The sequence below is a fragment of the Sceloporus occidentalis genome, unplaced genomic scaffold (assembly GCF_023333645.1).
Source record: "Sceloporus occidentalis isolate IW3139 unplaced genomic scaffold, rSceOcc1.0.p SCAF_22, whole genome shotgun sequence".
Classification (NCBI taxonomy): Eukaryota; Metazoa; Chordata; class Lepidosauria; order Squamata; family Phrynosomatidae; genus Sceloporus; species Sceloporus occidentalis.
Genome location: NW_028317002.1, coordinates 7,046,679 through 7,069,065, shown reverse-complemented (window position 1 = coordinate 7,069,065; position 22,387 = coordinate 7,046,679). Strand labels below are relative to the sequence as shown.

The window sequence follows — 22,387 nt, the reverse complement described above, 5'->3', positions numbered from 1 at the left end:
CTCTGCCTCCAGAAATGCCTTATACCCCTCCAGAAATGCCTTATACCCCTATATGTCACTTTGGCATTAAGGGGGTTAAAAGGCATATTATGGGGCAGAGTGGCGTATAGGGAGGTTTAAGGCATTTCTGGAGGCAGAGTGGCATTAAGGGGGTTAAAAGGCATTTCATAGAACACTCTGCCTCTAGAAATGCCTTATCCCCCCCATTTAACACCCCCCCCCAACAAACCGGTGCTTCTGACTCCCCTGTCATGCGATTCGCGTAGACAACTTACGCTGCAGCCGGAAGGAGGTGTGGCTAGTAGTGGGGGTTGTCTGCGTCCATGCTCTGATCTCTGACAGCCGGGGAAGGTCTGCGCGATGGACGCAGACAACCCCCGCTGCTAGCCACACCTCCTTCCGGCTGCATCTACACGCTGCCCCAGCTACACACCGGGGACTCAGAAGTACCGGTAAGTGGGGCGGGGGGGGGGCAGGAGGATCCAGGTCCCCTGCAGCTGCGGGGGATCTGGATCTTAGTCGTCTCATTATAAGACGACCCTGATTTTATAAGACGAGGGGTATTTTTCAGAGCATTTGCCCTGAAAAAAACCTCGTCTTATAGTCGAGCAAATACGGTATTGTCTGTATACTATAGGATATTGTAAAATTGTGGCCTGTTAAGTCTCCAAAGACTGGTGTTATGCTGTCCTGATATACAGTTACCACATGTGTGCTGAGGCCCTACGGATGCAAACCATGACTGTGTGTGCTGGCAATTGGTTTATGATTTAAATAGCCTAGCCAACTAGGATAAATGAATGCTTGCAAGATGTAAAAATATTTCACTTTATGCTTGAAAATCTGCATTGAATTTGGGAAACGGCAGATCAGGCATGTCAGATCCTGAGTCTCAAGGAGAACAAGGATTTTGGTTGCGACGTCTGTGGTCGGCGGGGGATATGCAAAAATCCAGGCACGTTTGGCACTCTTATGGCCTGGAGCCCGACGTCCCTGCTGTAGAGCCTTGGGATTGAAAGCATCTCCAGCTTTTAGAGACAAATTGCTTTCTAGAGTCTGAATAGAGTGGCTACGTTTTTGCATAAACATCACATTTTAGAAGGCCCACAAACAGGTGATTGCTCTATAGACGTGGCTAAATCATTCAGGTGAATCCATTCCAGCTGGCAAAAGAATACATTCGATTTTAGGTAGAGATGCTTGACTTTTGACAACGTAATGCTTTGGCAAATTTGCTCTTCATTCTAATTTAGCTGTATAAATAAAGAAACGACATGCTATGCACAGCTTTGTCGTATCATGGTTATTGGCCAGTATGATTCAGAATGCTTAAGCCCAGATAAAAGCATAAATATCCATTATCAAAGCAGCAGGAGATCTTGAGATCTAATTAGTGACTTGGTACATTGTGTGCATAAAGCAGATTGTGCATTTTCTTATCGGTTTAACACAAGCCACGTTCGGCTGTTCTTCATTTCTATACTTAACATGCCCAAAAGTCTGAACGCGGAGATGTGTAATGCCTTGGTTTGGTGGACTGATTTACCCTAATTGTGGTTTTTTTTTTTATATATATATATATATATATATATATTTTTTTTTTTTTCCTATGGTAAAACTCTCTGTAGTTGTAACGCTGTGCTGAAAGCAATGCGTAAAGTAAAACGTGCAATTCCTTGGCTGAACTCTTGCTTGCAGTGTGTGTGTGTGTGTGTGTGTGTGTGTATGTATGTATGTGTATGTATATATATGTATATATATATATCTATATATATATATCTATCTATATCTCAGTTTCCAGTTTGGCTGTTGGTGAAAACAGGTACCTGGGCTTTAGCCCCCTTTATTAGCCATACTAACAGCAGCACTTAAGTAGCCTACAAACAAATCACTATTTACACCATGCACATGCAATATAAGACAGGCTTCCTTCATCTTCTAGCCCATTCCTGTAAGGGTATGAAGCAATTTCACCTTCTTCATCTGCAGCACCATATCGCGCCCTGCTTATTTAAGGTGAGGCTGTTGGCCAAGGACCTCCCAGAGATCACCTTCTCTCCTGGTTTGCCCTGCCAAGTTACCTGATTCTTTGAAGCAGTCATGTGTCACTGCCGCTTCATTTGGTGGCCAGCCTTCCCCTCTGGTGCCCTCGGCATGATCTCTCCTCTGGCCCTAACCACCTTGGGGTGGGATGATTTAATGTTACTATGAGTCGGTAACAATTAAATCAGCGAGCAATGTAAAAATGTTCCTATCCATCTAATGTTCAGTATAGGATATATATCACATCTTACGTACCTTTCAGAGGAAAGCTGGTAGATGGATATTTTGCAGCCAATTCTGTGATAAAACATTGGCTTCGAAAAAATAGGAAAATGCTGCACAGTGCAAAACTTTTTTTCTTTGCTTTTCACATAGAGAGTTAACACTAAGCTGCAAAGTGAAGGCATTAGGCACTAATAGTTATGGCACTAATGTGTTTAAGTGTAATGATAACAGTTCAGAGTTTCCTTCAACCTATTCGTTTGAAGCCGCTAATTGCATTTTTAGATTTACAGTGCAGTGGATTGCAAGGCTACATGTATTTGGAAGATATGAATGTATTGATCTCGTTATCGATTGGAAATGTTTATTTTGATAGTTCAACCTTGAAAACGAATAGTAGTCCCGTGCATGGAATAATGAGTTGTATGTGTGTATATAATATATATATATATATATATATATATATATTACCGTATTGGCTCGAATATAGGCCGCCCCGTGTATAGGCCGCACCCTAAAAGTTTGGCGCTTTTTTAAAGAAAACTTTTTTTTTAATAGACATGCTGCCACTCTGTCTCCCCCCCCGAGATATGCTGCCACTCTGTCCCCCCCCGAGATATGCTACCACTGTCCCCCCCCCGAGATATGCTGCCACTCTCCCCCCACGAGATATGCTGCCACTATCCTCCTCCCCCCCGAGATATGCTGCCACTCTGCCCCCCCCCCCCCCCCGACTTACCAGAGCAGACTTCCGGGTGTCTTGCGGGGCCGGCGGGGGACATCTACGCAATACGCGTATACAACTTCCGGTGCCAGCACATCCGCTGAGTCCCGGCACCAGAAGTTGTATATGCGTATTGCGTAGGTGTCCCCCGCCGGCCCCGCAAGACACCCGGAAGTCTGCTCTGGTAAGTCTTGGGGGCAGAGGTAAAACGCATCGTGCGGACGTTCACCGCTGCCGGTGAACGTCTGCACGATGCGCTTAGACAATCTCCCGTGCCGGGACTCCCCCCGTGGAAAGTGCCGGCAGGGGAGGCTGTCTGAGCGTATCGGAGAGTAGGATACGGGTCCCCTGCACCGCTGCGGGGGATCTGTATCCTAACCCTGCTGCCTGCCCGGCGCCCGGAACTGCATGTCCGGGCGTCAGACCCCGAATATAGGCCGCACCCCCACTTTAAAGACTTAAAGTGGGGGGAAAAAAGTGCGGCCTATATTCGAGCCAATACGGTGTGTGTGTGTGTGTGTGTGTGTGTGTATATGTATATATAATATATAGTAGTAGAAAATGTGTTTTAAAATTAAATTGTATAAACACATAATGAATATATATTTTGGTGGTGTGGGTCCCTCGCCGCTGTAATGTTAGCACGGTGCTTAGATACAGGCTACTAACATGAATATCCGTATGAAGTAGAACTATAAGGCGGACTAAGAGCAGCTTATTGATATGTCTGGCTGTGAGATCTTAGACTAGATCGTGCGCCCGCAGGAGGTAGAAAATGCTTTATTTGCTTCTGCTGTAGTGTCGGTTTATGTCGGTGTTGTCTTCATTCTAATAGTCATCGTGTTCTCAATGCCTTGATGTTTGAAATACAGGTTTATGTAGTGATGGCTTACCGGTAAAACTGTATGTAGCTGTAATTGATTATTAATAGATAACATTTGCACCTTTTTTATTTTTTTTATCAGCAAAAAAAAAAAAGGGGGGAAAAAGCTATATAACAATCTTACTTTTCAGTTCAGGAGAAACATGTTGGGTTCAGGGAGACTTTATTACCCATTGTGGGTTGTATGACTTCCGTGTGTGAGCTTATGCATATTGCATGGGCAGCACTTTTCATGCGCTCGTTAGTGGATGAAGTGTATAGGTGTCCTGGAAAATAATAGTCGATGTAGTCACCCTATGTAGGATGCCCTGAAGGCACACGTTTATTCAGCTGCTTTCTGTGTACTGCCCTCATTACTTTTAACACGAAATTGGAACGTGGAACAGATCGTGCAGGCTGTGGCCACCGCTGAAAACCACCTGACTGACAAACAAGTATTAAAGGGGCAAACATGCCAAGGACTGCTCCGTTTTATCTAAAGCCCATTAACTTCCCTCAACCTCGCCATATTTGTGTGGCTCTACTTTTAGGGCACATTAGCCTGCTTATTAGACTAGTGGGTCATATTATAGATAAATGCCAGCAGAGGTTGATTTGTGAAGCCTGCTAGTAGGGGAGAGTATACTGGGGTGGTAGAAATGGCAGTGCTGTCGACCTGGAGGCACATACAAATCAAATACAGCAACCAAGCTGAAATCTGATGCGATAAAACTCCTTTAGTCTATGTGGTTTACTTGGGATAGGTACTAAAAAGTGTTTTTGTTTTTTTTTTATGGATCCACTCCCCCAAGGCTATGACAGACCGTATTATATTTTCTGTCTCTTCTGTTCTGTTCTTTCCTTGGAAAGGACAAGAGTGATTAACTGACATCATTTCGTTCTCATCACTGTTCATTTTTTTGTTTTATTGCTGATGTCGCTTTTTTCTTTTTTATAGCGGGATGAGTTTAATGTTTAATCCAACATCTCTATTTTTTTTTTAGGCTGTTATCCCTTAGATGTGCTGCAGCTGTGTCAGATCCATTGACTGCATTTGTAAACGTTTTATAGCGCTAGGTTTTTTGTTGTTGTTGTAGTTGTAATGAGAATGAAATATGAAAGCCCTTTCTCCTCTCAGCTAACCTCTGAACGTAGAAGAAACATATTACCTACTTGTCCTTCGGCGTCCTTGTAGATTGTGTGATTGCCTGAGATGCTGAAACTGTTGTGATTAATATATCTGATTATTACAAGGGCTTACTTTACACTTTAACCCCTTAACGACAATTGCCGGTCCTGGCACGACACGGAAAAGCATGTGCTTTACGACAATTGACGTGCCAGGACCGGCACGTCTTTAAACGGGTGCAGAAAGCGATCTACTTTCGCTTTCTGCACCCAAAAAGCGTTGCTGAATGCCTCGACCTCGAGGCATTCAGCAACGCCGCGATCGGCACGAAGGGGCCATCTCTGGCCCCTCCACGGGGCGTCAACATCCGCCATACTTTGTATGGCGGCGGACGCCCGTTTTAAAAGCGTTTAGGAGGCGATCAACGATAGCCTCCTAAACTTAAATGGTGTCGCTGGAATGCCTCGATCAGGAGGCATCCAGCGACACCAAACACTTACCTTTCGGTGGGCTGTGACCGCTCCGGAGAGCGGTCACAGCCGCAGCTGCCAGTGATCTTCGCCATCAAGGAAGATGGCCGCCGCCCTGCAAGAGAAACAAGCAAGTTTTAAAAGCTCGCTAGACGGTCTCCAGACCATCTAGAGAACTCTGGCTCCACTTGCAGGTTGAATACAGGTACTGCATTCACCATGCAAGTCAATGGAGCCCAGCTTTCTAATCACATTGTGATTAGTAAAAAAAAATTAAAAAATAAAATAAAATTAATAATTAGAAAAAAATAGTAAAAAAACAGTAAAATGTAAAAATCATTTCCCACTGATGTCACTATCAGGGGAACCTCCAAGTTGAAAAAAAAATGTTTAAAAATTTTTTTTAAAAAAGGCAACAAAATATAAAATATATATATAAAAAATATATTTTTGTGAGCAAGTCCTAAAATTAGCATATTAGCTTAAAACAATTCTCGCATGGAAAGAGTTAAAATACTGGCATATTAAATGCCCGTGGGGTGTCTACTTTTAAAAAAGGTATGATTTGATGGGGTAAATTGAATTGGCCGGGTTCAACAAGGTCCCAATTAACACCGGGGGAAGGATGGCCACACATCTAATTTCCAATTAGAAAAATGCACACGTACCAAATGTGGCCTTTTAGTTCCCCCAAAAAATGACAAATTCATGCATGTGGGGTATCACTGTACTCAGGAGATGTTGCTGAACACATATTGGGGTGTCGTGTGACAGCGGCATATACCAGGAGCTGTAAATTCATACATAAAGTAGGTGTGTGTGGGAAAAATACACACACAAAAATACTACTGCAAACTTTGAAACAATGCTGGTGGTAAAATGTGTGCATGCAAAGAGTTAAAATACCAGCATTTAAAATACCCTGGGGTGTCTAGTTTTCAAAAATATATGGTTTTGTTGGGCACACTGAAATGGCCCGGCTCAAAGATGTACCAAATAGGGCATGGGCAGTGGATCCCCAAATGCCAAAGTTCAACATTGAAAAATGCGCATGCCCCAAATGTGGCCCTTTTGCCCCCAAACAGCCAGGCAAAATCATTCATGTGGGGTATCACTGCGCTCAGGAGATGTTGCTGAACACATATTGGGGTGTTTTGTGATAGTGACATAAACGAGAACATTTTAATTCATACCTGAAGTAAAATGTGTGTGGCAAAACAAATGCAAAAAAATGACTACCACAAAGTTTGACAAAGACTGGTGGTAGATATGGTGCATGGAAAGAGTTAAAATACTAGCATTCGAAATACCCTGGGGTGTCTAGTTTTCAAAAATATATGACTTGATGGGGTAAATTGCATTGGCCGGGTTCAAAGATACCCGAAATGGCACATGAGGGGAAGAATTACCAGATTTGGAAAAAATGGCTTTGAAATAGCAAAACGCTACCTGTACTTATTGCCCCATAATGGATAGAAAAAAGCAAAAAAACATAAAAACATTGGGTATTTCTAAACTCAGGACAAATAGTAGAATCTATTTAGCAGGTTTTTTCATTACCTTTTATAGATGAGTAAAAGATTTTTCAACTAAAAGTTAGAAACAGTCATTTTTTTCTAAGTTTTTCACCATATTTTATACTTTTTTTAGTAGTAAATAATAAGATACAATCAAAACAATGTCATCTAAAGAAAGCCCTTCTTGTCCTGAAAAAAACAATATCTAATGTGTGTGGGTTCAGCAAACGGGAAAGAAGAAAATTACAGCTAAACACGAGCAGCGCAGAAATGTTAAAAAGGCCATTGTCACGAAGGGTACAAAAAGTAAAATCAGCCTTTGTCACGAAGGGGTTAAACAGTGGGACGTGTGTGTTTATATATATATATTTGTGTTATATATATTTGTGTTATATATATTTGTGTGTGTGGATGTATATATGTGTGTGTGTGTGTGTGTGTGTGTGTGTGTGTGTATATGTATGCGTGTATATATGTGTGTGTGTATATATATATATATATATATATATATATATATATATATATATATATATATGTGTGTGTGTGTATATATATGTATATAGCCATGAAGATTGCCTTCAAACTAAGCACCATTTTTTATACATCCCAATTACTGTAGCAGGAGTCAATCATCTGGGAAATTGAAAGCGATCTCAATGAATTGGACCATGTCCTAATTTTGCAAACAAACAGGGTTTTGGGATACAATGTAAATATCAAAAGCTATCCTCTGTTCATCCTGTATGTGTTTTGGGAAATTTAATGGAAGGCTGTGTGTTTTAAGGTTAAAGTAATAACAATCTTTGGTAGGTGGAAGAATGAAAGTGTCAATATCTGCGTCAAACGCTAAATCTTTAAAGGGATAAGAAATATAAACATTTGTAAAAAAAAACAAAAACCCCCAACAACTTGCTTATCAGCTGTGAATATGTTACGATTTCCAAAAGACACGAAGGCGCTAGTATTGTTTTATTCCCGCGAAAGCAGAGTTGAATATGAGTACTACTGTCTGTGCGCAGTATGCGCCCGTGTCCTGTATGTAATGAGGCATGCCGTATGCGCACGGCACATATATGTGTGCCCCCTTTCTCTTTTTAGATTGGTCATGTTGGTCATTAGTCCTTTTTTCATACCCCTGCCAGGTTCTCATGAGAAGCACGCATGGCTCCACTCCTTCATTCGAACAAATTGCTTCGGTCCCCGTAAGGATTAGACTTGATTTGGCTCAGGTGTTGAGCACATCATCCTAGTTACTGTATAATCCGAATGACAGCTTCATATGAAGTGTGCATGGAGCCTGTGATTTGTTCATAAATGGGAGGAAAATCACCCCACCGCTTGTCCTCTCTGCTGTCTCTAAGCTAAATGTCTTGGCTGCCATCGGTATACGTCATGTAATTTAATTTTCTTGCTTAACCCCTTAATGACAAAGTCCGTACATGTACGGGCTCAAAATGCATTGTTTTCAATGGGTTTTGGGACAGCCCATTGTCCTTAAGGGGTTAAGTCATAAGCGAACCACATCCTTTCAAAAAATAACCTTTTTGTTTCCGAGGTTACAAACGTCTTGTGAGCGCCCCCTTTCATTACTGATATTAAAAGTTGGATCATTCTGATGGCACCTTAACTGTTAAGTTGTGACTTGCCTCAGACAGTCAGAGACGTAACGTCTTAAATACGCTCATCTGTAATGTCTCGAGTAATAAAGGTAACTTATGCAGTTCCACTTCATAAAGCGATTTATTAAGTTTGATTCCTTTACAAATTGTTAACCAGAAATGCGTTCACGATGGGCTTTAAAAAAGTTGGAGATGGGCTCACTAGGGCGGTCATAATATGTGCGCAGATACTGGGCAGGAGCCATGAAAATGGTACCAGCTCAGGCGTGGAGCAGTATATCACTTCCACAGCACCGATTAAAAGAACAGTAAAGGGTACGCACAAATGGCTCTTTATGTGAGAGATCTAAAGCTATGTATATTTTAAGTTGCTTCTTTTTAACTCCAAGTTAAAAACCTGTTTTTAAAGACAAATTAACACAGCGGAGGCAAATAACAGAAAACGGCAAAATATATCAATCGAAAAACATCATCCAGGGTATGTAAATGCCGCATGTTGGGATTCGAATATTCATAAAAGGAAAGCGAAAAGCAGTATTTTTTTTCTTATATGCAGCCAACCCAGGGTATTTCACAAAGGTCATTTTACCATTTTTTACACATACATTTCCCTACCAACCTCTTATAAGCATGCAGTATTTTTTTAATGCCATTTGTAATTTTGATTGATTTCCTTCCTGGATGAGTATCAATTGCCAGAAAACAACCTTAATTTATATTATGCCAGTCCTCCCAAGTCTAGTAATACCCCCATGCATGTGTGTTTTATGTTTTGGAAGGAAGACAAAGGCCAAAGTATTTTGTTTTTTCATTTTCGCTCTCATCAGAGAGCAGTGGGATGTAACAGTTTTTATACCACTATCTTACTGTGCTGGTCGCTCATGAAAGGGATCATTAAATGGGCCAGATGTGGAATCTCCCTTATAACCAGCCAATTGGTTAGCAGTGCACCATGGAGGCCAGACTAGGCTGCTGGTTGTGGGTTTAAACTAGCACTGTTACCTTATAGTGACTGACATATAACTTTTATATATATTTAACTATAAGGGGGATATCCCTTAAAATATATCCCAAAATAAGTTCTGCATCATGTAGAGTGGAATACAATAAACCTGTCTTACTCTCAATGTTCCCTGTCACTTAAAACTGAGTTTAAAAGTTTAGTGAAATACTCCAGTTGCCTAGAAACAGAGTTCCTCCGAAGCCCTTCCTAATGTATTACATCACAGCAGTCTGACCGCCTACAGCCCCTCCCACCTGCCGCCTCATGTTCTTACACATGAGTTATTCGATGTTCTTATGTCCGTGTTTTTTTTTTTTTGTTTTTTTTTATAAAAAAGTAGTATGTGTAAGATGTATGCCACAGTAGATGCTAAAAAGAGTCTACATGCAGTACCAAAGGCCTTTATCATTTTTTTAGCATTAGCTATAAGTTTAAATCCATTAGATGACACCTTTCTTCGTCTTAATGCCTGTTTCCAGTGTTCACTGGTAGTGGAGTTAGGCTTTAGGCCCCGTGTACTAGCAATCTGTAGCTCTATTGATACATTATAGCTAGGCATGCTTTACCCTTTAATGTTCTGTTTGGGTTTTATGGGTTGTTTTGTATCTAAGATCCATCAATACAATGTGTATTTGAGGGTTTCCTGTAAATGCCAATGACATCTAATGTTGGTTTATCTATTTCTAACACACTGTATTTGTTAAGACTAGTATCCGATTAAAACGTTTGTTGTCTGTTAGACAGATACCCAGACTCCTTTTATCATACTGTTTTGTGATCAATAGAATGGAAAAAGTGAGGGTACACATGCAAATAGCATAGTTTAGTTGAAGAGAGATAAACTTATGATATAAAAAATCAATTTCAAAAGGATATAAGAAGAAGAAAAACAAACATATATATATATATATATATATTGCATAGTATGTTTATATAATGGGATGATAAAGCCACCAAATATAGCTCCCTATGAATATCACGTTCATTTGAGCTTTACAGATCCAGGCTTAAAAGACACAACGCTGTATGGTCAGGCAATGTATTTTTTTTCCTATACACAACAAAGGATCCTTCTGATTGTGTGTAGTGGAAATGGAAAGAGAACCAATTGCAAAAAGGAAGCGACCAGGTATCAACGAAAATGCTTGTTTTACTAAAAGAAATTTCGTATGCTTATATAAGCCTGGTGTATATGTGTCCGTCAGGTGCCATCTGGATGGGGTGAACTGTGTAAGTAGGCCTCCGTATAGATAGTGTAACATACCCTTAATAATACACGCACTTCACTGAGTGGTTTTGCTGCATAATTAAGAATATATGTATATAGTGCCCACACAATTCACACGTATCTTTCAATGGTAACCTTGAATGAAGAACAGTGGCAACCACCAGCTGTGGAGATACAGGAAGTTTGCTGAAACAAAATGAGGGGACTTTTTTTTTGTCAACACTTAACTATATTTCTGTATACAACACTGTATTTTATGCATAAGACGAAAACCTTTAGCTATCGAACAGTTAAATAATTCAGACATCAGTTCTATTTTTTTTGTAGTGTGTGTGTGCGTGCATTTTAGATGCAGGTTTATTAAAATGTGTGGTTTTGTTTTTATACAATTTTCTCATACTGTCCACTTTTTTTTTTAATGGTAAAAGTACAAGCATTGTTTTTTTTTTTTTGTAATTCTTTTGCGGCAACAGATGTCACGGAGCTTGGGTCTGTGGCATGAACGTTGGGGGAAAGCGGTCCCTAGCAGCTTGCAGTAAGGCGTTTTTAGTAGCTGCCTCTGTATATCATGTCTGAAATATTTGATTGCCTCCTGCCCACATCCCCAGCATAGTGTGATTATTTATGATCAAGTCGTTTGAAGTGTTACAGGGTCCTGTGGTAAAATGCGTGAGTCACGTATGAACTGCCCATAACTACCGTTCTAGCATTGCAGAATGCATTAACTGTGTTGGAAATTTTTAAATCCTTTTTTTTTATGCCGTTCCAAATGTACTCTTTAATAGAAGCTAGATCAGTATTTATAGAACAGAGGTATACAATCTGTGTGGCTATATTAAAAAAAACAAACAAACGCCAAAGCCAGTCAGGTTCGACACTGTTCACCAAGTGAAATGGAACTGTCACCGTCCCGGCGGCTCCGCACGCCACCGGGAGTGTCTCCGTCGGGAGGAGAACCGGCTGCGGTTCTCGAACGCCAGCCGTTCGGGAAGCCGAGCGGTCCTCCGCTCGCCGCACAGGGGCTAGTAGCCAGTGTTTGCCATTCATAATAAATAGTGAATTGATGGAGTTTAATTGAATATACAGCACTTTACAGTTTCCTCCTCAGGTTTTCTTTATGACCCCTGTTGTTTAACGAGGTAGGGCATTTAGAGGACAGTGGTTGTTCCAGGAATTCTTCTGGTTCTCCTTTGGTCGTACAAGAGAGTCCAAATATATATATATATATATATATATATATATATATATATATATATATATATATATATATATAATATATATATATATTTTTTTCCGTTTCATCAGGATTAGTGCTTATGTATCTCTCCTTTTTGTTGTTCAGCCCTACAAAGGATCAAGTAATCCTTACTGTCCCTTTCCTTTGGCTGTTGAACCTGGAGTGCTTCATAATTTCAGATCTCCACCAAGCAGTAAACATTAGTGGAAGTTATTTGCATTTAAAAAAAGAAAAATCATACTTTTTTTTCTTCTTCTTCTATGTTACTTTTAAAAATGTTATCATCATTCAGCCAGCAACACATGAATCTGCTGTGCTTTGTGCTTCATTGCATGACTTGCTTTGTGTTGGCTTCAGATACAGATAGTTCAGTGTCCTCAGGGCTGATGGTCACACAAATGAGCTCGTTTAAAGAAGGGTTCAGTTAAGGTTTGTCACTCTAAATATCTCTGACTTAATTTCTGTGCCACATCTGTAAACATTGCTTTGAAAAGGGTTAATCTCAAAACGGTCATTGGATATAGGAGAGGAATGACTGGTTTTATTTAGGGATGCACCGAAATGAAAATTCTGGACCAAAACCAAAAATTTTGCATTCACTTGGTCGAAACGAAAATTACCCCCCATGCTATCACACACACTCTCATTCATATACATTTATTCCCTTAATCACGCATACTTGCTCATACAACCTCCCCCACCCCTTTACCTGAACTGCAGAGCTCTCACTCACAGATTCCGCAGGGGCCCTGCTGTGTTGCTTGCACTCTGTGCGAACAACTTTTCTTCCTCCGCCCCCCCCCCCCCGGAAGGAAGCATAGTCATGTGACTCCACTGGGTTCCAGCTTCTCCTGGCTGGTACAAGAGGTGCTGTTCGCGCAGCCCAGCCCCTGCGGACGATTATTTTCGGCCGTTTTTTTAAAAATTTTCGGCATTTTGGCGATAATGCCATTTTCGGACGATATATTTCGGCCACCGATTATATATGTGCATCCCTAGTTTTAATAGGAAAAAAACTAACCGCAATAACATTTTGCATATGTAGCTGATATGTAGTTATGGCTTGGTGGTAAAAATATTCCGTCCATTCGATGTTTTGGTATCAAAGTTGAAATTAATCTGTTAAGTGTTAATGAAATATTTTTTTCTGTAGTCAGATTAGTTTGATATAATAGATATTCAATTTCTGAAATAATGTAACATTTTAGTTAGTAGTGATGTGTGCACATGGGCAAGTTTCAGAGCGTTACGCTAAAGCTGATAATGCTTGTCTTAATTCTGAGTCTGTGTCTGCATGTTGATGAACAGTTCAAGGCTGTCACTCAACTGCAAGCGAGGGAAAAAAACAATTAGTGTAGATAATCGAGAGATGCAAGAAGGGGTTCAGATGTGCCAGTACTAAGTGTTTCCGTTATCTTGCCCTTTGTTACATCGGACGTCTCGTGTTGTTTTGTAATCCATTCGGCGCGGTTCTAGCTGTTGAGCAGGAAAGAGTGACAGGGTCATGGCCAGAATTGAGTTGAGACCCTGGCCTGTTTGTTGGCACAGAAGGTGCTCAGAAAAAGTGTTCTTGTAAAAGTCTGGGCATAACCGATTATATGATTTCATGCCTCTTCAAGATGTAAAGGAAAGTGTCAAATACATTGAGGCTTGTTTATTGATGAGCGCCAACTGTGCAGTGTGTATAGGTTTTTAATTGGATGTTTCATAATCGGTTTCCTGGATTAGTATGGACTCGGGGGTGGAGTTCATACCTTAGTTTGAAATAAGAGAGGTGGGAAATAATATTATCCAGTATACTTTTCTGATATTGAATGCCTTACTGGTATTAGCTAAAAAATGTCTAGATTCTTTAGCACTAGGGAGAGTACAGAATAACATTAAAACAGACATACAGATTGAATGTTTACTTGTTTTGTTTTCTTGAGATTGTTGGTTTCTAGTTATAACCCTGTTTAGTTTAAAGCAAACAAAAAAAATCATTCTTATAACTCTTCAAATAATAACTCTAAACCACCAGGAATTTGCCCCATGAATACCCTGTACCTCATGCAGAGGGTGGCTACAATATGTTTAAAGCATGAAACCACAAGCTTCCTAAATTAAACTGGTGAATATTTAAGCATTGATCAAAGTTATTTGAAATTGTTCTGTGTTCCTAAATTATTGATATGAGAATTTGTGTGATGGAGAATTCCAACCCAGTGGTCATAAATTAAGTTTTTGGGTTTTTTTTGTTTTGTTTTTCTTCTAGGAACAGAGAACTGTTTATAGGCTGACCCTAGTGAAGGCATGGAATGTGGATGAACTAAGAGCGTATGCCGACCTGGTTACTGTAGGGAGGCCAGATTTCATTGAGGTCAAGGTAAGATAAAAATCCGAGTAATCCAAGAGTTGTAAGTACTTAATGGCATCTGACACAATTCTTCTCTGGGTGACAAAATGTTAATTTGTTTATTAACTCATTTGTGACCAGGCACATCATGTAAAGACGTTCATGACATACTGGTACATCATTGATTATAACTGTCCCTGCAATAACGTGATTATGGGGGCACCGCTACTGCGAGCGCTTAACCATAAAGCCTGTGGTAAAGCATCCTTGGACCTGAATCCCTAATCCACCAAAACCCTCCATGTGAAGTGTTGTGATTAAGCAGCGCTAATTATATATGGCTACAGCGTCCATTTATTTATGCTGCCAGGGGGTTTCCGGCTGGGTGCGATGTCCTAAATGAAGCATAAAGGTGTACAAAGTTTTACATATGGGAGGGGAGTTAATCTCACAAGTTTTTTTTGATACTTGATATTTTCATTTCTGATGCTTAAAAGCAGTATATGAAGACCTAATGCTTTGGGGTAGAATGTTGCAAAATAGCAATTTAGAACAAATTAACCGAACTAAATTTGTTTTATATTCTGTTTAGCTTGATATACATTGATTTTGGGATGTTTCGCCGTCATGCAAGATCAATCAGGGTGTCTTTTGACAGCCTGGGGTCTCCTCTGTCAGCAGGAGCTAACATCTCCCTCTTCAAAAAATACTTAATTGAAAATAGTTTTAAAACATTAGGTTAATAAAATGATAAAATACATAACATAAGGGTACTATCCAGTTCCAAGAGCAAACCCTGAGCTCTTTAAAGCCATGAATTGTATCTCCATTAAAAAAAGTCTAAAAATTAAATACTCATTAAGAGATTTTAAAAACAAAAAATGGAAGAAATATAAAAACAGGTGCCTAAGCACCTTTTACCCCTCTCACTTGAGAAAAACTTAAAAATGACCTCTTCTTTGATGATCTGTACTGCTAACCTATGTCATGCTATACTAAGAAACCAATGGGTACCAAATGATTGACCAAACTTTTAAGAAATACAGATTTACAACAAAAATTACCCCGTCTTTGCTTCAATCCAAAGTCCAAAATTAAGCAACGTAGTATGTAAGGGAGCGGGATATTTTTATTTTTAGCAGTGGAAGAAATCCTAAATACACTTTTCTTCATGTTTTGCTGTTCTGTGACATAATCACACTAAATGAAAGACTATATGTTAAAAAAAAACAAAAACATAGCTGTCCTTGAAAACACTGTTATTTATGTGGATACACTAAACATGAAAAAGATCTCATGGTTGAAAAAAAGATATTCTAAAAATGGCAAAAAAATAAGCCACTCATTTAGGGGGTTAAGGATATATTTGTACTTTAAACAGAAAACTAACCCCCACCGTGTCAAATCCTTCAGAGGCATTGATGCTCTAATTTATCAAACAGAATATTTGGAAAGAGGAATTATGAACAAGACTGTACAGTATAACCCGTTTAACATACCCAGCTGCGTTTTTAGTTCTTATTGACTTTAATTCTCAACGAACTGTCTTGTATTGTATACGGATGTTACCATAAGCTATGCCTTTCATGTTTGCGGCCTACTGCAATAATAATAATGCTGCCATGTCCTTGCATATCTGTGATTTGCACACAAATTACGTTGGAATAGGCAATTGAATCCCAATTGCCCAATGTTACAAATGTCATCGGGTTAAATGGGTAGACAAAAAGAAAGCATGATGGGAAAAAGTTCTGCTAAACTGAATGTGCAACCGGGCCGTTTCATTTTCAGAGTCAAAATCTCAGCCGTAAATCCAAGTGACGCATGCTTCGGCTGAGGCTATTTTCATTTAATATGTAAACTGTTGCTTGATTTGATCAGGGTGTGCAGTAGATAGAAAGCAGTGTCATCAGTTAGAATGCAGAAGTCTGAGTCATTCATCCCAAGCATACTTTATGCTTAACCTGCTAGCATTTACTGCCGTAAGAGCACCAGGGGATCTTCTCTCCACCTTCAGATCTTTATATAAAATGTTCTGGCTGCTCAGTATTTATAACTATTGAATGTAATAAGGTATTTGAAGAAAAACAAATTGGTATTATATATATATATATATATATATATATGTATGTATATGTGTGTGTGTATAGATATATAACGTTTAAAAATAAGTTTTTGAGCTGCTACTTTCATGACTCCAGACTTCCTGACGTGCTGCGGAGAAAGAGGAAATTGGCATATCTTGGATGTGTTCTAACAATGGTCTGAACCAATTTTACTTTCCCTGTTAGGTGTTCCTGACAACTCCATTTAGAATAATGCACGTTGAAAATGCATTCTTAATAACACCGCCCACCCCCCGGAAAAAAAATAAAAAAATAATTGAAGGCTAAACACAACTCCTGCATGCAAAACCGCAGGCAAAAACATATGGGTAATGCTGCACAAAAGGTGGCACTACAAAAATTTAAAGGGAGCTTGCAGCTATTGTATGCATTTCCGTGCATATGATGGCAGGAGTGTCCTTTTAAGATATAAAATATTTTTTATAATGTACATAGTTCTGTAACACATCAGCGAGCAGTGTAAGTATATTTACAGCTAGCCAAGTAATCTTTTGGTAAATACTGTATTTGCTTGAATATAAGACAAGTTTTTTTTTCCAGAGCATATATTCGAGGTATTCTTATAATCTGACCTCAAATAGAGGTCTTACTATAAGACTAAGATCCAGATCCCCCGCAGTGCTGCAGGGGACCTGGAACCTCCTCCCTGGCAGCCAGTGAACGTCTGTGTGATGTGTGCAGACAACCTCCACTTCTGCCTGGTACTTCCACTGGGGTTTCTATGACTGAGCGCTGGCATGACATGACCTTCCGCTGCTCCGTCATAGAAACCCCGGCAGAAGTGCCGGGCAGAAGCGGAAGGTTGCGCTGACGTCCACCAGTTGCCCCCACTAGACACCAGGGAGCACGGGTGACAATTATGGGGATGCATTGGTAGGTCTGGGGGGGCAGAGTGGCATAAAGAGGGGTATAAGGCATTTCTAGGGGCAGAGTGGCATATAGGGGGTATAAGGCATATCTGGGGCAGAGTGGCATATCTGGGGGCAGATGTGCATAACTGGGAGGCAGGTTGGCAAATAAAAGGAAATAAAAACAAAAAATGCATTTTTCTCATAGCTTTTATTAAATATGAAAAAAATACTTTACATGTGAATTAATATTTACTAGTAAAACCTTTTTCTTATATGATAGTCTTATATTCAGGCCCCGCCCCTAAATCAATATTCAAGTTTTGGGGGTTCCTCTTATATCTCTGTGAGCATATTTACTCATTTTGTACTCCTGAAATGGTCATTTATTGATAATTCCTGTTTAATAATTTACATTTTTCCCCCCTCTTACAGGGTGTAACCTATTGTGGAGACAGTTCTGCCAGTAATTTAACAATGGCAAATGTGCCTTGGCACGAGGAAGTCATCCACTTTGTACAAGAATTAGCTGATCTCTTACCAGACTATGAAATTGCTTGCGAGCACGAACACTCAAACTGTATGCTGATTGCTCATAAGAAGGTAAGTAATAATTTGAAATCTTAGTAAACATATGACAATTGATGCATGATAGCATGTCTGTGGCTACAAAACGAGTCTATACCAATGCTAGAAATTAGAGTAGGTGGTTAGAGTGCGGTTCTATACTTTTTTGTTCGCTTCTATGGCAAATGGGTCGGGACAATTTAACTGCCCCCCCATCCAGGGTGTCTGTCGCAGCCCTGTTGCATTTTCTCAATGACTGGATCTGCACTAAGCTCCTGTTATGCGTTTTCTATGCAATCCCTTCATGGAAATTGGTTTTGCACAGGATAGTGAACATGTTTTCTGTCCCTTGGATTCAAAATTTCAGCCCTCCTCTGACCTGTCGCACTATATTTTACCAGCAGATTCCGTAGCACTGTTAAAATAGGGGAGAAAATATTTTAATATTGGCAATAACGTTAATACGCAATAAGAAAAACGTTCATCTTGTCATGCTTTGCTTCTGCTCTGTTAAATATAGGAAAATCCTACTTACGGTAATTTTGTCATCCTAATCATTTCCTAAATTAACACTGCCAAAAGAGTCCCACCAAAACGTGAAGTGATTACTGTAAAATGTTGTTAAATTTTTTGGGTTTTTTTTGGTTCAGATTTGTTTATCACCTTCATGGAGAAAGATCAGAAAACCAATTAATTCCACACAGTAGATCAAACTAGTTAATATGTCACTAGCAGCTGTTGAATGATTGATAGTTACAGTTGACTGAAATTAATAAATAAATCCTAAAAGCTGAGTAGGCGTTTAGAATGAGAAATTATGTAACAAAGTAAGTTTACCATTTTTGTGATTTGCATGCTTATTAAACAGAGGAACTGAATGCTTGAACATCCAAATATACATATACAATCCTTATTATATTTTAAAAGAATCCAGCCTACTTGATGTAAAGTCATTTTGGGACCGCCCTTTATCTAAGCCCCCTTCTGTTTCCTGCAATTAAAAAAAGAACGTTACAAAGCTATTAATGGAGCAGTCGGTGAGAACGCCGTTGGTCATTTGCATGTTGGAATGCATCAGGAAATATATTTATCTTTTATAGCCAATATAAAAAAAATGCAATATCGTGTGATAAAAAATGTATTGTGCTTATTCTAGGTGACGGTTCACTTTAAGTGATATGACACTGATGTGAGCGGTGGTACAGTGGTTCTATGTATAGACACAGTATACTACTACCTTTAATCCGTTTGTTTGTTATTAGAGTCAAACATCTCATTGCGTATAGAAAAACATGAAAACAATTCTGCACACTTCAATCTTTGAATTATTGAATCAAACCATCTGCGTCAAACCAATAACCATATTACAGGCAGATGCAATATTGATTTCAAAGTCATGGAACCAATATTTTTTATACACACGGTGAAGCTGAGCTGGTTGAGCTCCCAGGCACTCTATTATTAAATGGAGTCTTCACATAATCTATTTTTTATATTTTTGAATTAATGTCTCTACGAACGTATACAGAATTTAATAATTGGTTAGTCCCCCCCCCTCCCTTTTTAAGTATGCTTTCATATTTTCTGAAATCTAATTTTAATACATGTTTAATTCAAAGCAATAATTATGGTAATACATGGCATACACAAGGAACGAAGATCTGATATATAAGGCAATGATTTCAGAAAAGTTTGAGACACCCTTGTGCCAAAGCTCTGAAAGAATGTGTCTGCGTTTTTATATGTATGAAATCTTTCTCCTGTCCAATATCACCTTCAAATAACATTGCATTTATTTATTGAGTGCCAGTAAAAGTGACAGCATACTAAATTGACAATTACATTGAGAGCTACCGAGAGAGAAGGAGAAGATAGTCTTCCAAGCTCACCATCTGTATAACAAAAACTTTGGGGCTACTAGGGAACTTACCAGGGTAGGCTACCAGGAGCTCTCCCTCTTCTTGGTGGGTGGCTTCATGAGGTGGGGGACTAGCCACGCACAAGGCTAGCCTGTGACAACCTTAAATGCATTGAGAGTGGAAGCGGGTGGGCATGACCAAATGCTGCTCTCTCCAGAGAAAATGGAGAGTGACCCAGGGAAGCTGTTTTCCCCCCTGAAGACTCTGGGTCAAAGTTGGAGAGTTCCCGGGTATGCTTATCTTATTATCCATGTGGGAGGATATGTTTTACCTATAGAGTCTATTCTTCATAGTTCCATAAGGTTTTAGCTACACATACTGTATGCGGGCAGTCAGTCTGGTTTCTAGTAGAGGAATTTCACCTTCTCTGTGTGAAAGTCAAAGCAACTCTCCTGGTGATTATTCTGCTCTATTATTTCTGGCATGCTTCTCACAATGGCTCTAATAGAAGGAGCCAAGATGTTGCCAAGCATTCTTCCCACTTGGAAGCAGGTACCAATGTGTTATATTAGAGACCTTTGCTATTTATGTTGTAGCAGAGTAAGCACTCTTGTCTGTCATCCCTCTGGCAACAAAGCATCTCTTGTATTAAGGCTGACTTTATCAGCACCCTGATCCTTATTAGTTTTCAGATTTGGCATTCTAGGGAGGGAAGGCAAAGTCTATTGTTCAATCCTCATTACAGTATATACAAGTACCACTGTGTCATGTAAAATGTATCTTTTAATATTATGTGTGAAATGCAGGGTTTAACATTTTTATGGCATAATATGGGGAAAAAAATAACTATCCATTGCTTTTTTTTTTTTATTACACCCTTTGTCTTTCAGTTCAAGATTGACAGTGAATGGTGGACTTGGATTGATTATGAGAAGTTCCAAGAACTTGTCCAGGCTTATGAGCAGAGTGGAGGCAGTCAAAAATTCACCGCTCTGGACTATGTGTCAAAAACTCCCAAGTGGGCTCTGTTTGGTTCCCAGGAGCGAGGATTTGATCCTGTGGATACAAGATTTCAAAGGAAAAACAAAACAAAGGACATCTCTGGTTGTTAGAATTTTTTGTATTATTTAAATGGTTTTTTTGCAGCAAACATATCATGGGAATGTACGGTTTTATGTCAAATTCCAAAAGGCGTCAATATGTTTTGGGTGAGATTGCAATAAATTGAAAAGCAAGAAGCAAAAGTTAGCAGATAAGTGCATATTTAGGTGCCTTTAGGTGCCAACCTTTGGGCTTTCCTGACACATTTACAAACCCACACTAGCTCTGCGTTTTGGGGTTTTAAGGTTGTTCGGAATATGTGTTTATTATTACAGTGCTCTTTTTAGTGTAAGTTTCACATCAATAGAAACTGATCTCATTCCCAAATGTAGGAATACAATGAAATGGTTCCATCTTGAGTATATACTTTTTGTATAATTTAAATGGTAGTTTTCTCCTGAAAACATTTGGAAACATTTATTTGACAGTACAAGTTTGTGTCATTGCAAGAGAAACCAAACTATCCTAAAAAAGCTAATCTCAAATGTCATAATATACTTTATATTATTGCTTAATAGATTTGCATTACAATGTGGTTATGGGGAAATGTTTTAAGGAAATGTAAGATTAGCTATTTTGGAGTTGGGTATATGAAAACTGTCTTGTTGCTCAAAACTTTCTATGATGTATAAACATAAATCCCCTTATTAAAAAGTTGTATGACCAAATACCTTGTCACAAATTGCACCTATCACTATGTTTTGCCTCCAAATGGCTTCTTACTGTTGAGTGGAGAGGCCACTGGTTCAGCTATGTAGATGTAACTTTCAGAAGTCAATTTTTAAATGCTTCCTTTAAACACAGGCAATTATTTTTCTGTAAACAGTTTTGGGCGAAAATATGTTTTAACCAAGTCTCCCTTTCTGTTTCTTGAACGCCATGTGTGTGTGAATCATTATCTTTTTATAATATAATAAAGTTGCTGGAGGAAACCATGTCATGGTGTGAATTATTTCTTTAATGTGATCATTGGGACAATTAAAGTTCAAATACATTATCGTTGGGAAAACCAGAGTAACTAGAGATCGTTAAATTAGGAAAGGAGGCCCCTAGCTATATTATATTTTACAGTCTAATACAGAAAATTTAATCTCTACACCAGAAAAATGCGCAGACCAGATGGGTTGTAATGGTTATCAGCCGTCAAATTCGGTTTCTAAATATGTAAATATATATATGTAATAGGGCTGCAACAACTAATCAATAATGAAAAATGCTCTGAAAAACACCCCTCGTTTTATAATCGGTTTGTGACTCACAGCAGCAGTTCCTACTTACCAGTCCCTCCCTGCAATCACTCCGCCCATTTCCTGCAGCGTCCACATGGCTGTGACACATCTAACGGAGTATAAAATTAATATTAAGGGGAAATAATATTTCGGCAGCTGAAAGTTAGGGGAGGTGGGGGTTAATTTAGGGGCAGTTATAGTTAATGGGGTATTTAGGGTTAATTTAGGGGCAGTTGTGGTTGATGGGGTCTTCAGGGTTAAATTAGGG

General features: G+C 39.3%; 1 protein-coding gene across 2 annotated transcripts in view; it reads left to right on the top strand.

Annotated features, from left to right (window-relative positions):
• Nucleotides 1-20,901, top strand: part of LOC149300934 (S-adenosyl-L-methionine-dependent tRNA 4-demethylwyosine synthase TYW1) — a 71,113-nt gene extending 50,212 nt beyond the window's left edge. For both annotated transcript variants that reach the window (XM_089484628.1, XM_089484627.1), the window contains 3 exons: nt 14,309-14,419; nt 17,799-17,966; nt 20,680-20,901. In XM_089484628.1, coding sequence (XP_089340754.1) covers nt 14,309-14,419; nt 17,799-17,966; nt 20,680-20,901 — 501 coding nt within the window. The remainder of the gene's footprint in view (nt 1-14,308; nt 14,420-17,798; nt 17,967-20,679) is intronic.
• Nucleotides 20,902-22,387: the final 1,486 nt, after the last annotated feature.